We start from the raw sequence: 14,339 nt of genomic DNA, 5'->3' as shown, positions 1-14,339 counted from the left end.
CCACCCCCACAAAAAATTCCTTCATGCCCATTACAATTAATGCCCACTCATGTCCCCAACCCTATAGATTTGCCTCTTTTGGACATTTAATTTAAATGGCATCATACAATATGTAATCTTTTGCATCTGGCTTCTTTTAGTTGTAATTTTTTGAGGCTTATCTGTGTTGTAGCATATGTCAGTAGCTTGCTCCTTTATATTGCTGAATAGTATTCTATTGTATGGCTTTACCATATTTTCTTTCTTTCTTTTTTTTTTTTTGAAATAGAGTCTTGCTCTGTTGCCTGGGCTAGAGTGCTGTGGCTTCAGCCTAGCTCACAGCAACCTCAAACTCCTGGGCTCAAGCGATCCTCCTGCCTCAGCCTCCCAAGTAGCTAGGACTACAGGCGCCTGCCGCAATGCCTGGCTAATTTTTCTATTTTTAGTAGAGATGGGGTCTCACTCTTGCTCAGACTGGTCTCGAACTCCTGAGCTCAAGCAATCCTCCCACCTTGGCCTCCCAGAGTGCTAGGATTACAGGCCCGAACCACCATGCCTGGCCTACCACATTTTCTGTATCCGTCCAACAGTTAATGGATATTTGGGTTGTTTCCAGTTTTTCCTACTATGAATAATGCTGCTATGAATAATTATATACAAGCAATTTGTGGACATATGCTTTCATTTCTCTTGGGTAGATTCCTAGGAGTGAAATTGCTGGGTTGAACAATATGTTTATCTTTCTAAGAAACTACCAAACTGATATACTATTTTACATTCTCACAAGCAAACATATGAGGGTTCTGGTTTCTCCACATCATTATCAACACCTAATATTGATGCCTTTTTATTATAGTCATTCTAGTGGATCTGTATTAGTTATCTATAGCTGCATAACAAATTACCCCAAAACTTAGTGGCTTAAAATCAAATATCTGTAGCACAGTTTCTGTGGGTCAGGAATCCAGGTGTGGTTAGCTAGGGCCTCTGGCTTTAGGATTTCAAGCAAAGCTGCAATCAAGATACTGGCTGTGGCTCTAGTTCACTGCAAGGCTGATTGGGGAAGGGAGGCAGAGAATCTGCTTCCAAGCTCACTCAAGTGGTTGTTAGAAGGATTTAGTTCCTTAGAGACTGTTGTACTGAGGGCCTCAATTCCTTGCTTACTGTTGGCTGAAAGCCTCCCTCAGTTCTTTGCCATGTGGCTTCACCATAGGGCAGCTCACAACACAGCAGCTGGCTTCTATCAGAGTGACCAAGTGAGAGAGCAAGACCCGAGACAGTCTTTTTGTAACCTAATCTCAGAAATGATACCCCATTACTTAGAGGCTGTCTACTATATTCCTTGTGCTTTTAATTTGCATTTCCCTAATTACTGATACTGAGCATCTCTTTATGTGCTTACTAGCCATTCAGATATCCTCTTTGACAGAATATTTGCTCGAGTTTTTGCTCATTTGAAAAATTGGTTGCCTTATTATTAAATTGTAAGAGTTCATTATGTATTTTGGAAACATTTTTTATTAGATATTTGACGTGCCAATTGTGTTTGTTTTCTATTTAGCAGGTTTTTTTTTTTTTTTGGCTTTTTTTTTTGAGACGGAGTCTAACTCTGTTGCTCTGGGTAGAGTGCAGTGGTATCATCATAGCTGACTGCAGCCTCAAACTCCTGGGCTCAAGCAATCCTCCTGCCTCAGCCTCCCAAGTAGCTGGGACTACAGGCACCTGCCACGATGCCTAATTTTTCTATTTTTAGTAGAGACAGGGTCTCACTCTTGCTCAGGCTGGTCTCTAACTTCTGAGCTTAAGCAATCCTCCTGCCTTGGCCTCCCAGAGTGCTAGGATTATGGGTGTGAGCCACTGTGCCTGGCCAGCTTAAGAGTTTAAATGACACAAACTTATTATCTTACAGTTCTGTAGCCTAGAAGCCTGGTAGAGGTCTCATTGGGCTACAAGTCAGGTGTCAGCTACTACGCTCTTTTCTGGAGGCTCTAGAGGAGAATCTGCTTCCTGCTCACTTGGGTTGTTGGGAGAATTCAGTATTTTTCATTGTAGGACCAATGTCCCCATTTTCTTTCTGTTTGTAAACTGAGGGTTGTTCCTAGCTTCTAGAGGCCACTGCATTCCTTGGTTCTTGGCCCCCTTTCCCCGTATTCAAAGCTACATCATCACCAACAGGTCAAGTCCTTTGCATGTTGCATCTCTCTAACCCTTCTTCATTGTCAAATCTCTCTCACCACAGTTGGGAAAAGTACTTCGCTTTTAAGGACTCGAGATTAGATTGGGCCTACCCAGATAATACAGGGTAATCCCCCCATCTCAAGGTCTTTAACCTTAATCACACCTATAAAATCCCTTTACCGTGCAAGGTAATCACAGGTTCTGGGGATTAGGATGTGGACATTTTGGGGGGCCATTATTCTGCTTACCACACAAGTATTTTCTCCCAGTGTATGGCTTGTCATTTCATTTTCTTAATGGTATCCTCTGATGTACAAAATTCTTTCATTTTTATGAAGTCCAGTTTATTGATTTTTTTCTTTTATGGATCAAGCTTTTGGTATTGTATCTAAGAACACTTTGCCTAACCCAAGCTCATAAAGATTTTTCTATATTTTCATCTAGAAATTTTTGTAGTTCTAGTTCTTCAGTTTAGATTTATGAGCCATTTTGAGTTAATTTTTATATATGGTGCTAGGTAAGGATCTAAGTGTTCTGTTTTGTTTGTTTGTTTCTTGCATGTGGATGTCCAATATTATCCCAGCACCTTTTGTTGAAAAGACTGTCCTTTCTCCCATTGAATTGTTTGGCACCTGTGTTGAAAATTTATTGGCTATAATTTTAAAGATTTATTTATGAACTCTGAATTATCTTCCATTGATATGTACACCTATCCTTGCATCAGTATCACACCATCTTCTTGTCTAGGTATTTTAAAGTTTTTGGTACTGTTGGGAATGGAGTTAAGATTATTTTAAATTTAAAATATTAATTCAGAACTGTTTTCCTTAGACTCATCAACAGACTAATATTTAACCTATTATAAAATTGTCTTGGCCTTGGAATAAAAACAAAATGCAACTTTTAGGCTCAAATTAGGGAACTTAAAGTTGTTTTGAATCAATTAAATTCTATCTTCTAGGACTAAGTTGCAAGGATGTCAGAGATTTTGATATTAGTATTATATTAAATATTTTGATGAATAGTGTTTAATTTTGTGCTCTGAATTTGAACAGGTTATTATTGTGGTATTATTATTATACATTCATATTCCCTTTGTATAAGTGACATTTCCAAAGCTCTGATTTTTCTTGTTCTTTGCAGATCAACCTCTAGAATCCCGTAGACTCTGCAACAAGGCAGTTCAGAGCTTGCCCAACATGGACACCATTTTCAGTGAGGCCTTCTCGAGGGTGCGGAAGCAGTACCCTGGGTCCCTTGCTCAAGAGGCTTGTGTCCGTGCCGTCCAGGCTGCTGTGCAGTATCCCTATGAAGAGGGCATCAAGAAGGAGGAGGAGCTCTTTATGTACCTTCAGAAATCAGGGCAAGCTAGAGCCCTGCAATATGCCTTCTTCGCTGAAAGGGCAGTAAAGAAGTGGTCAACTCCCTCCGGAGCATCCTGGAAAACAGCATCAGCAAGGCCCATCTCCTCAGTTGGTGTCCTTGGTGAGAGCAGGGGGTAGTTAATGGCATTCTCCAAATCTGCACATGTACAGTACTATCATTTGCTTAGGACCACCAGGTGCCAGGTTCCATGCTAAACAGAGTGATTGTGTTAGCTAAATTAATTTTCACCCCAGCCCATGAACTCTCTTCATTTTACCTGAAAAGACGCTGACATTCTCAACAGTGAGCTCAACATGAGTGGTGTGAGTCTGACCCTAGCTAGGTCTATCTGACTCTAGATTTTGAGTATTTTTTACTCATCCCCACCTCTCCCTTCCATGACTCTCTCATTCCTGGATTTCCCAGCAAGGACTATTGTTTGTATCACATTTCAAGGCATGGCCTTCACTTTGTAGCTAGGTATTTGGAATAAAGTGTGTCTTTCTGGTCCCTGCATTCATTCACTTCTCCTAGTTCAAAACTACTATCCTCGAATCTGTCTGAGCCCTGAAACCATGGCTTCTCTATTCCCCCCACTGGAATTTTCCCAAACAAAATGTCTTCTTTCCTTGGAAGATAGCTCCCTGATTGGTTTCTTTGGGCCAGTTTCCTAAGTTCACTTGCTCTTAGTCTTGGCCCAAGAATGGACTTTGGTGGATTTTAAATCCCCTGAAATGGTAGGCAAAATGTTCTATGCACCAACTTAAGTATAATTTTCTAGAGAGAAGGTCTATAGTTTACTAAAAGCATCAACTTTCTTAATCATCACCCCTAGCACCAACCCAACCTGGAGGCAAAGAGTTCACCCCACATTTTCTCAGTCTGTTTGGTGTCTCAATCAAACTGTGGTATAAGAGAATATGTCTGTAATGCAAACACACTGTGCTTCTTTCAGCTCTGACCCTGTTGAGGTTTACCCTTGATTCACCCTTGATTTTTTTAAGGTGGTGTAGAAATAGCATGACAAAGAACTATGATTGTTCCTCTTTTTGTACTTTCTTTCAGCAATACCAATATTTGTTTCTAGTTGTTGCGCATATAGTTGTTTCTTCTCCCCTATATTCTTTCAAGCCAAGAATAATTAGTGCAAAATAATAGCAAGCAGTTAAGTTTATCAGTACTGTGTTTATCAACCATTGTTTGAGAATTTCCCTATTTCCTTGTTACGAGCCTTTTTTGAAATACTTCAGGTTTGTGTCTGGCGTATATGGTTTACAAGTTTGAAATTATTTTTTAAAAAGTATATCCCACATCGTTTTGAAAAATATTTGAAAGGGCATATAAAATATAGAGAAGACACATAGATAAAAACAAAGTGAAAAACCTGGACACTTCCACCTTCTTCACGTGTATCTCTGTACTGCTCTGCTTTTCGTCTTTGGGATGCTGCCTCCTGCTGCTCCCATGCGCCCTCTGGAATACTCCTTCATCCTCGTCCTCTTCCCTCACAGCCCCCTGCTCTGTCTCCTGCCTGAAACCTCACCCTGACGACCTGCTTCTCAGGCAGCCCTCTCTGGGGAATGCTCCTGCTTCTCCTGCACTCCATAAGCCTCAGTGGCTCTTCTCAGTCCCCTCTCACACCATTATTCCCCTCAGGACACTCTCCTTTGTGGTCCTGCCATCCGATCTCATTGCTCCCCTCGTTTGCTGATAATTGTGGTAACTGGCTCACATTATCCACGTTGGTCCCATCCTGCTGCCATCCTGATTGTCCTTGTGGTCTGTGTGGAGAGGTTGCCAGCCCTGTAGCTTCTGGCTTCCTTTGCCTCCTCAGACCCAGTGACATGCACACTTTGCTTCCATGACCCCCCCTCACGACTTACCCATAGGTCTGGTCATCACCCCGAATATTTCTCCAACCGTGAAATGCAAAACTTTACCTTTTCTCTACAACCACGTGTCTTTCTTTGCGTCTTCCTTCCCTTTTCTTTTTCTCCCTCTCTCCCTCCCTCTCCCCCTCCCTCTGGGGTCTCACTATGTAGCCCAGACTACAGTGCAGTGGCTATTCACAGGTGCGATCATAGCTCACTGCAGCCAGCCTCAAACTCCTGGGGTCAAGTGACTCTCCTGCCTCAGCCTCTCCAGTCGTGGGGACTACAGGCGTGCGCCACCACCTGGCTCCTCATTTCTTTCTTCATCGGTTATTCCAGCTACGGCAATTACTTGATCATTTCCCCTTATCTTTATTTTCTTCTCTATACAGATTTAATTTTGAGTCGTCACTTCAGCCACTCTCTTGTCAATGTCCTCAAACTTCATGATTCATTTCCCTTCCACCATGCTCCCTGGCAAAATCCCAACCCTAAGGATCCCAACTATGCACTCCCATGAACCCATGGGCAGGCTCTCAGCCCTGCTGGAGACACAATCCAGCTTGGTGCCGCTGCAAGTTCACGCTCTCCCACCTCACCTGAGCTCTCAGGGACGTCAGGACGGGAGAAGAATGTAGTTGATACAAAACTGCAGAACCAGTATTTAAAGCATCCTTATTCTTTATTTTCTTCTCTGAGTTGAAGAGATTCCTGACCAAATTTAATTCCATGGCAGTTAAAAGCAGTAATTTGGTAGGGGAGCAGGACTCCTTGCCCCTGTCTGTATGTGTTTATGAGACAAAATTAGGGAACTAAATTGAATATAGTATGAAAACATAATAACCAACAGGGAAAAGCTTGGTCCTTCAGCCCCTTGTCTGACAGTCTGGGATGTCTTGAGAAGACCACAAGGTTGTGAGAGAAGTTAGGAGTTAAGAACTTTTTGAAAGAAATATAAATTATGTTTTCATGTATGTTTTTATTTCAATAATTAAATGAAAGCATCAGGTTATAGAAATAAGAAAAATCTAAAATTATATCTCAGACATTTCTAAAGAGCATTAATCTGGTTCTCTTTTGTGATTTGGATTATGAGTTGATCTGTTGAAGTCCCCCACCTCCCTCCAAGGTCGTTTAGCAGACAGACCTGCTGTGGGATGTAGGCACTGAAGAACTCCACGACGTCTTCACGCCTTGCCTTTCTTGCTCTGTTTTCGGTTCTGAGAGATCACCTACATTACATTACAGTTTACAAAACACTTTCGCATAACTTCTCATTATGCCTTATTTTATCAGTGAGATCATAATTTCTGCAGTGTCAGAAATTTTATATGAAGCTTGGAACTTCATTGCTAGCAGGCAAGGGTTTTGAACCCCACACTCTGCCTCCTAGTATTTACCCAAGCTAAAGTTTAGGATACAGGTTGCTATAGCAGTGAGAGCTACTCAGCCTTCTTGATCTTGGGAGAAATGTAGATGTTTAATAAACTTGGAAAGCTAAATGTTTTTGATAATTTAATATATTTATTATATATGATATCATCTAGCATGAAGTAATTTAATAAATTTGGAAAATTAAGTAAAAATATTCCAGAGAAACTAAATCAGTGATTTCTGATGACTGTATTCTATATTCAAAACCAATTCCCAAAGCTAGTCAGTATGAAGTATAGAAGAGTAATATATAAGTGGCTTTCAAAGCTGTTTTATCCACAGTGGTTGGTTAGGTAACAGATAATCTGCTGCTGCAACAGATAACCCAACAATCTCAGTGGCTTAACACAGTAAAGATTTATTTATTGTGTGACCTCACTCTGTAAGGTCATTCTAGGACCAGTTTCTTTCCAACTAGTGGCTCTGCCATTCTCTGGGACAAGGGTCAGCAAGATTTTTCTGTAAAGTTCCACATAATAGATATTTTAGGCTTTGTGGGCCACACAGTCTCTGTTGCAACTGCTCAAGTCTGCCATTGTGAACAAAAACAGCCATAGACAATATGGAAACAAATTAGCATGATTGTGTTCCAATATGATTATATATGATCACTGAAATTTGAATTTGATATAATGTTTATGTGTCACAAAATAGTATTGTTTTTAAAGAGTTTTATTTAAAAGTATAAAAACATATTTTGCTTGCAGGCAGTATAAAAATAGGCAGTGGGCTTGGTTTGCCCTGTAAGCCGGTTTGCCAGCACTTGCTCTAGGGTCTCCTTCAAGGCCTCAGAGTCATCCTCTGCATTCTCTATATCCAGGTGGCAAGAAGGATCTTGTGGGAGATTTTGGGAGCCAACTCAGAACTCACATTACCCTCCCACCATCATCATAGTTCATTAAACAGAATAAGTCACAGGCCCTACGAGGATGCAAGGGGTTTACAAAATATAGTCGTCTATGTGCCTAGAAGGAAAATGAAATGGCATGAGGAACGAACAGTAGCATATTTCCCATCAAATGATTTTTCTACATTTTCCATTCTTCTTGCCTTTGCTTAAAATGTTCCTCACTTTCTTTTCCCTTCCCCAACCTGGATGGTTTAACTTCCTCATTTTACCTTTTCCAATATGATCTTTCTTTAAGGCCCATTTCAGATGTCTTTGTCTTTTTTTTTTTTGAGACACAGTCTCGCTCTGTTGCCCAGGCTAGAGTGAGTGCCGTGGCGTCAGCCTAGCTCACAGCAACCTCAAACTCCTGGGCTTAAGCAATCCTTCTGCCTCAACCTCCCGAGTAGCTGGGACTATAGGCATGCACCACCATGCCTGGCTAATTTTTTCTATATATATATATATTTTTTTTTTTTTAGTTGGCCAGATAATTTCTTTCTATTTTTAGTAGAGACGAGGTCTCACTCTTGCTCAGGCTGGTCTCGAACTCCTGACCTCGAGCGATCCACCCGCCTCGGCCTCCCAGAGTGCTAGGATTACAGGCATGAGCCACCGTGCCCAGCAGATGTCTTTGTCTTAAAGCTTTTCTTGATTCATCCAACTAAATATAATCTCTTTCCTTTGGATCAAATAGAATGGATATCATATAGGGTGGATATTTGTGAACTTTTCTTCCTACTGCTAGGTTAGAAGCTGAAGGTTGATACTACTCATGTTTTTAAAATAATAGTTTTATTGAGATACAGCTCACATGTCATAAAACTAACCCTTTTAAAATGTATATAATTCAATGTAAAATGATGCAGCTGCTATGGACAATAGTATGGCCTATGATCATATGGTAATTCTATAGATCCAACAATTCTACTTCTGGGTATATACTCAAAGGAATTGAAAACAGAGACCCAAACAGATATTTACATGCTCATGTTTATAGCAGCATTATGCACAATAGCCTAAAAATGGAAGCAACTCAGGTGTCCATTGACAGATGAATGAATAAACAAAATGTGGTATATGGGCCAGGCGCAGTGGCTCATGCCTATAATCCTAGCACTTTGGGAAGCCAAGGCGGGAGGATCGCTTGAGGCCAGGAATTCGAGACCAGCCTGGGCAACACAGTGAGATCAGTCTCTACAAACAATTTTTAAAATGTGGTATATATGTACAATGAAATATTATTTAGCCTTAAAAAGGAAGAAAATTCTGATATATGCTACAACATGGATGTACCTTGAGAACATTATGCTAAGTGAAATAAGCTAGTCACAATAGGACAAATACTGCATGATTCCACTTATGAGTATCTAGAGAGGTCAAATTCATAGAGATAGAATGTAGAATGGTTGCCAGGGGCTGAGAGAAGTGAAAATGGAGAGTTATAATTTAGTAGGTACAGTTTCAATTTTGTAATTTGAAAGAGTTCCAATGATGGTTGTACAGCATTGAGAATGTGTTTAATGCTGCTGAACTACACACTTAAAAATGGTCATTATGGTAAATCTTATGTATATTTTACCAAAATTTTTAAAAATAAAAATACATAGTTACAATATCACCAAAAAAAGAATACAATTAAATGGTTTTTAGATATTAACAGAGTTATGTAGCCATTGCCACATCAATTTTAGGACATTTTCATCACCCTCAAAAGAAACCCTGTACACATTAGTAGTCACTCTTCATCACTTTTTCCTCTAGCCCCTGGCAACCACTGATCTACTTTGTGTCTCTATGCATTTGCCTATTCTGGATATTTCATATAAATGGAACAATACAACATGTGGCCTTTTGTGTTTGGCTTCTTTAACTTAGCAGAGTGCTTTCAAGATTCATTAATGTTGTAGCATGTATCAATACTTTATTCCTTTTTATGGCTGTATAATATTCTGTATTTTGTGTGTCCATTCATCAGTTGATGGACGTTTGAATTGTTTCTACTTTTTGGCTATTTTGAATAATACTGCTATGAACATTAATGTACAAGTTTTGTGCAGACATATATTTTCCATTCTCTTGGAGATGTATATATGAGTGGAATTGCTGCAGCATATGGTAACTCCATGTTTAACATTTTTAGCAGCTGCTGAACTGTTTTCCACAGCAACTGCACCATTTTAAAACCTGCCAGCACTATATCAGGGCTCTAATTTCTCTACATCCTCACCAACACTTGTTATTGTCTTTTTTATTATAGCCATCCTAGTGGGTGTGAAATGTTATCTCACTGTGAGTTGCATTTTGTTAATGACTAATGATGTTGAACATCTTTTCATGTGCTTATTGGCCATTTGTGTCTCTTCTTTGGAAAAATGTTTATTAGATCATTTGCTAATTTTTAAATTGGGTTGTCTTTTTAATGTTGAGTTGTAAGTGTTCTTTATATACTCTGGATACAAGTCTCTTATCAGATATATGATTTGCAAATATTTTCTCCCATTCTGTGGGTTATCTTTTCACTTTCATTATGGTATTCTTGGAAGTATAAAAGTTTTTAATTTTGATGATGTCCAGTTTGTCTATTGTTTTCTTTTTTTGCTTGTGCTTTTGGTCTCATATCTAAGAAACCATTGTTTAATCCAAGATCACAAAGATTTACTCATCAGATTTACCCCTAAGATTTACTTCTAAGAATTTTATAGTTTTAGCTCCTACATTTAGGTCTATGATCCATTTTGAGTTAGTTTTTGTATATGATGTGAGGTAAGCATCCAACTTTATTCTTTTGCATGTGGATATCAAATTATCCCAGCATTATTTGTTGAAAAGACTATTCTTTCCCCACTGAATGATCTTGGCACCTTTGTTAAAAATCAATTGGCCAAAAGTGTATGGGTTTATTTTTGATTCTGAATTCTATTCCATTGATGCATATGTTTATCCTTATACCAGTACTACACTGTCTTGAATACTGTAGTTTTGTCAAAAGTTTTAAAATTGAGAAGAGTGAATTCTCCAACTTTATTCTCTTTTTTCAATACTATTTTGGGTCTTCTGGGTTCCTTGCATTTCTATATGAATTTTAGGATCAGTTTGTTAATTTCTGCAAAAAATCAACTGGGATTTTTATAGGGATTGTGTTGGTTATGCAGATCAATTTGAATAGTATTGCCACCTTAATAATATTAAGTCATCTGATCCATCAACACTAGATGTCTTTCCATTTATCTAGGGCTTCTTTAATTTCTGTTAACAATGTTTTGTAGTTTTTAGTGTACAAATCCTCCTATTCTTTGTTAAATTTATTCCTAAGTGTATTATTATTTTTGATGCTATTGTAAGTGAAATTGTTTTTTAATTTTATATTCAGACTGTTCATTGCTACTATATAGAAGTATTAACACAATTGATTTTGTGTATTGATTGTGTTTCCTACAACCTTGTGGAAGTTGCTTATTAGCTCAAATAGCTCTTGTTTGTGTGTGTGACTCTTACGAATTTTTATATCCTCTGGAGCATTTAACAGAGTAACTAGTCTTAATTAGTACTCAATCCATTTGCATTGCTTGATTCAATCTCTTTAAATGCCACATTGTCACAGAAGCCTTCTATGCAGTGAGTAATTATCCAGTTCCCAATAGCATTAAATCATTCTTTTTCTCCTTTACTCTTTATTTGCAGGCTTAGGAACAATGGGTCAAGGCATTGTCGTTTCTTTTGCAAAGGCCAAGATCCCTGTGATTGCTGTAGAATCAGATAAAAAGCAGCTGGAAACTGCAAACAAGATAATAACCTCCATCTTGGAAAAGGAAACATCCAAAATGCAGCAGAGTGGCCACTCTTGGTCAGGACCAAAACCCAGGTTAACTTCATCTATGCAGGAGCTTGATAGTGTAGACTTAGTCATCGAAGCAGTGTTTGAGGAAATGAACCTGAAGAAGCGTGTCTTTGCAGAACTTTCAGCCGTGTGCAAGCCAGAAGCTTTTTTGTGCACCAATACTTCAGCCCTGGATGTTGATGAGATTGCTTCTTCCACCAATCGCCCTCACTTGGTCATTGGCACCCATTTCTTCTCACCAGCTCATGTCATGAAGTTGTTAGAGGTTATTCCCAGTCGATACTCTTCCCCTACTACAATCGCCACTGTTATGAACTTAGCAAAGAAGATTAAAAAGATTGGAGTAGTTGTAGGCAACTGTTATGGATTTGTGGGGAATCGAATGTTGCGTCCTTATTACAATCAGACATATTTCTTACTAGAAGAAGGCAGTAAGCCAGAGGAGATAGATCAGGTGCTGGAAGAATTTGGTTTTAAAATGGGGCCTTTTAGAGTATCCGACCTTGCTGGGTTGGATATAGGTTGGAAATCTCGAAAGGAGCAAGGTCTTACTGGACCTACATTGCCTCCAGAAACTCCTGCCCGAAAGCGGGGCAATAGTAGATATTGCCCAATTCCTGATATGCTCTGCGAATTAGGGCGATTTGGCCAAAAGACAGGTAAGGGTTGGTATCAATATGACAAGCCAATGGGTAGGATTCACAAACCTGATCCCTGGCTTTCCAAATATCTGTCACAGTACAGAGAAACCTATCACATTGAAACACGTATCATCAGCCGGGATGAGATCCTTGAGCGCTGCTTATATTCACTTATCAATGAAGCATTCCGTATCTTGGGAGAAGGAATAGCTACTGGCCCAGAGCACATTGATGTTATCTACTTACATGGGTATGGATGGCCAAGGCACAGGGGCGGGCCCATGTTCTATGCTTCCACAGTTGGGTTGCCAACAGTTCTAGAGAAGTTACAGAAATATTCCAGGCACAATCCTGATATTCCCCAACTGGAGCCCAGTGGCTATCTAAAACAACTGGCTACCCAGGGAAACCCTCCTCTGAAAGAATGGCAAAGCTTGGCAGGGCCCCCCAGCAGTAAATTGTGATTCATCCTTCCAGGAAAGTAAATCCAAAAATCTAAAGTAAGATTGCTCTGAAATACAAAGCAAAAGAAATAATTGGTTGGCTAAACCTCTTCTTTCAGTCTTCTGTCTGATGACTCTGATGGGTCAAATCTTTAGGAATGTGCTTCCTATGCCTCTGAATCTGTCCCTATCGGATCAATTCAGTGAATAAACTTGTATGAATATAATACCATAATAGCTGATGAGAGATACTCAGGAATAATATGTCAATTAATAAAGGGTAAATTCATCTAAGTTATAAATTCATTTTGACTCCTTTCAACCTCACACACATAGTATTGATCGGAAATCTTATGAATCATACATACATTCAACAAACATTAAAGTTTCAGGTAAAACACAGGTGGGAAGTGGTGAGGGAACCAAGTACTTCAGACCAGAATGGGGAACTCAGGGTAGCTTGGCAAGTCATGCTCCACAGATCACTTCTGTCCAAGGCCCAGTCACATGTGTACAGTCGTGCTTGCTGCTTGCAAGACGGTCATTTCCCCAAGAGTAGGTGATGTCCACAACCTGGTCTTTATGGTCTTTTCTATTCGTGGAGAAGTAACAGAAAGTAGTAAGTTGTTAGCTTAGTATAAGAAGGGATCTTTGAGAGCATCTAACCTTATAGGATTTCTTAATTCTGTGATAGAGTAATGATGCCAATTTCCCTGTTGTGACAAGTCTTTGTGATGTTGTATATAGAAATGGTTGAGTCGTGAACAATCCAAAATTATTGCAAAACAAATTTTGTATAATTTTGTTATGGAAGTTCTTCTCTTTTACTTTTTGCCTCGTGTAGTTAAAAATTGTGCTGGTCAATACAAAAACTTGTACACAAATTCTGTATAGCAGAATTATTCATAATAGCCAAAAACTGGAAATAATCCAAATGTCCATTAGCTGATAAATGGATAAACATAATGTGGTATATCCATACAATGAACTCTTATTCAGCCATAAAAATAAAGTACTGATACATGCTACACATGATGAACCTTGAAAACATTACACTAAGTGAAAGAAGCCAGTCACAAAAGGCCACATGTTGTGTGGACATGTATATGAAATGTCCAGAACAGGCAAATCTCTAGAGACAGAAAGTACATTTGTGGTTGCTTAAGGCTAGAGTTGTTGGGAAGTGGGGAAAAGGAAGTGACTGCTAATGGGTACAGGATTTCTTTTTGGGTTGGTAAAATGGTCTAACGTTATTATGGTGACAGTTGCATAACTGAATATATTAAAAACTATTGAGCTATATACTTCAAGTGAGTGAATTGTATGACATTTGAATTATATCTGAAAGTTGTTAAAGAAATGGGCTGAAGTTGTTGTCCTTCAGTGTGATGTAAATAAACTGTCTCCACAATATTTTCACCTGTGGACCAAAAAAATTACAAAAAATTTCTGATGGAGAAATCTTAAATGAACAGAGTATAAGTTTTCCATTGTAAAAAAGCAAAAAAGCAAAACAAACATACAGAAAAAAATTTTTAAAAATCCAAGAGTGTGCCTTGAATTGTACTTCAGCTTAGAATACTTTTTGAGATGTATACTACTGAATTTTATATAATTTGGTTTGTGAAATTAAAGACATCAATGGAGAAGATTCCTGAAAGAAGTAACTTTGTCTCCAAGGTGACTTATTTTCAAATTAAT

The 14,339-nt window shown here is 38.9% G+C and overlaps 1 protein-coding gene across 2 annotated transcripts in view; it reads left to right on the top strand.

Annotated features, from left to right (window-relative positions):
* The window catches only part of EHHADH (enoyl-CoA hydratase and 3-hydroxyacyl CoA dehydrogenase), a 48,621-nt gene extending 35,042 nt beyond the window's left edge, over positions 1-13,579 (top strand). For both annotated transcript variants that reach the window (XM_045539850.1, XM_045539851.1), the window contains 2 exons: positions 3,301-3,642; positions 11,398-13,579. In XM_045539850.1, the coding sequence (XP_045395806.1) occupies positions 3,301-3,642; positions 11,398-12,659 (1,604 nt within the window). In that variant the 3' untranslated portion in view covers positions 12,660-13,579. The remainder of the gene's footprint in view (positions 1-3,300; positions 3,643-11,397) is intronic.
* The last annotated feature ends 760 nt before the right edge of the window (positions 13,580-14,339 follow it).

This window comes from Lemur catta, chromosome 1, assembly GCF_020740605.2.
Source record: "Lemur catta isolate mLemCat1 chromosome 1, mLemCat1.pri, whole genome shotgun sequence".
In the NCBI taxonomy this organism is placed as follows: Eukaryota; Metazoa; Chordata; class Mammalia; order Primates; family Lemuridae; genus Lemur; species Lemur catta.
Note: the sequence above shows the minus strand (reverse complement) of the source record. Positions and strands in the feature narration are given on the sequence as shown.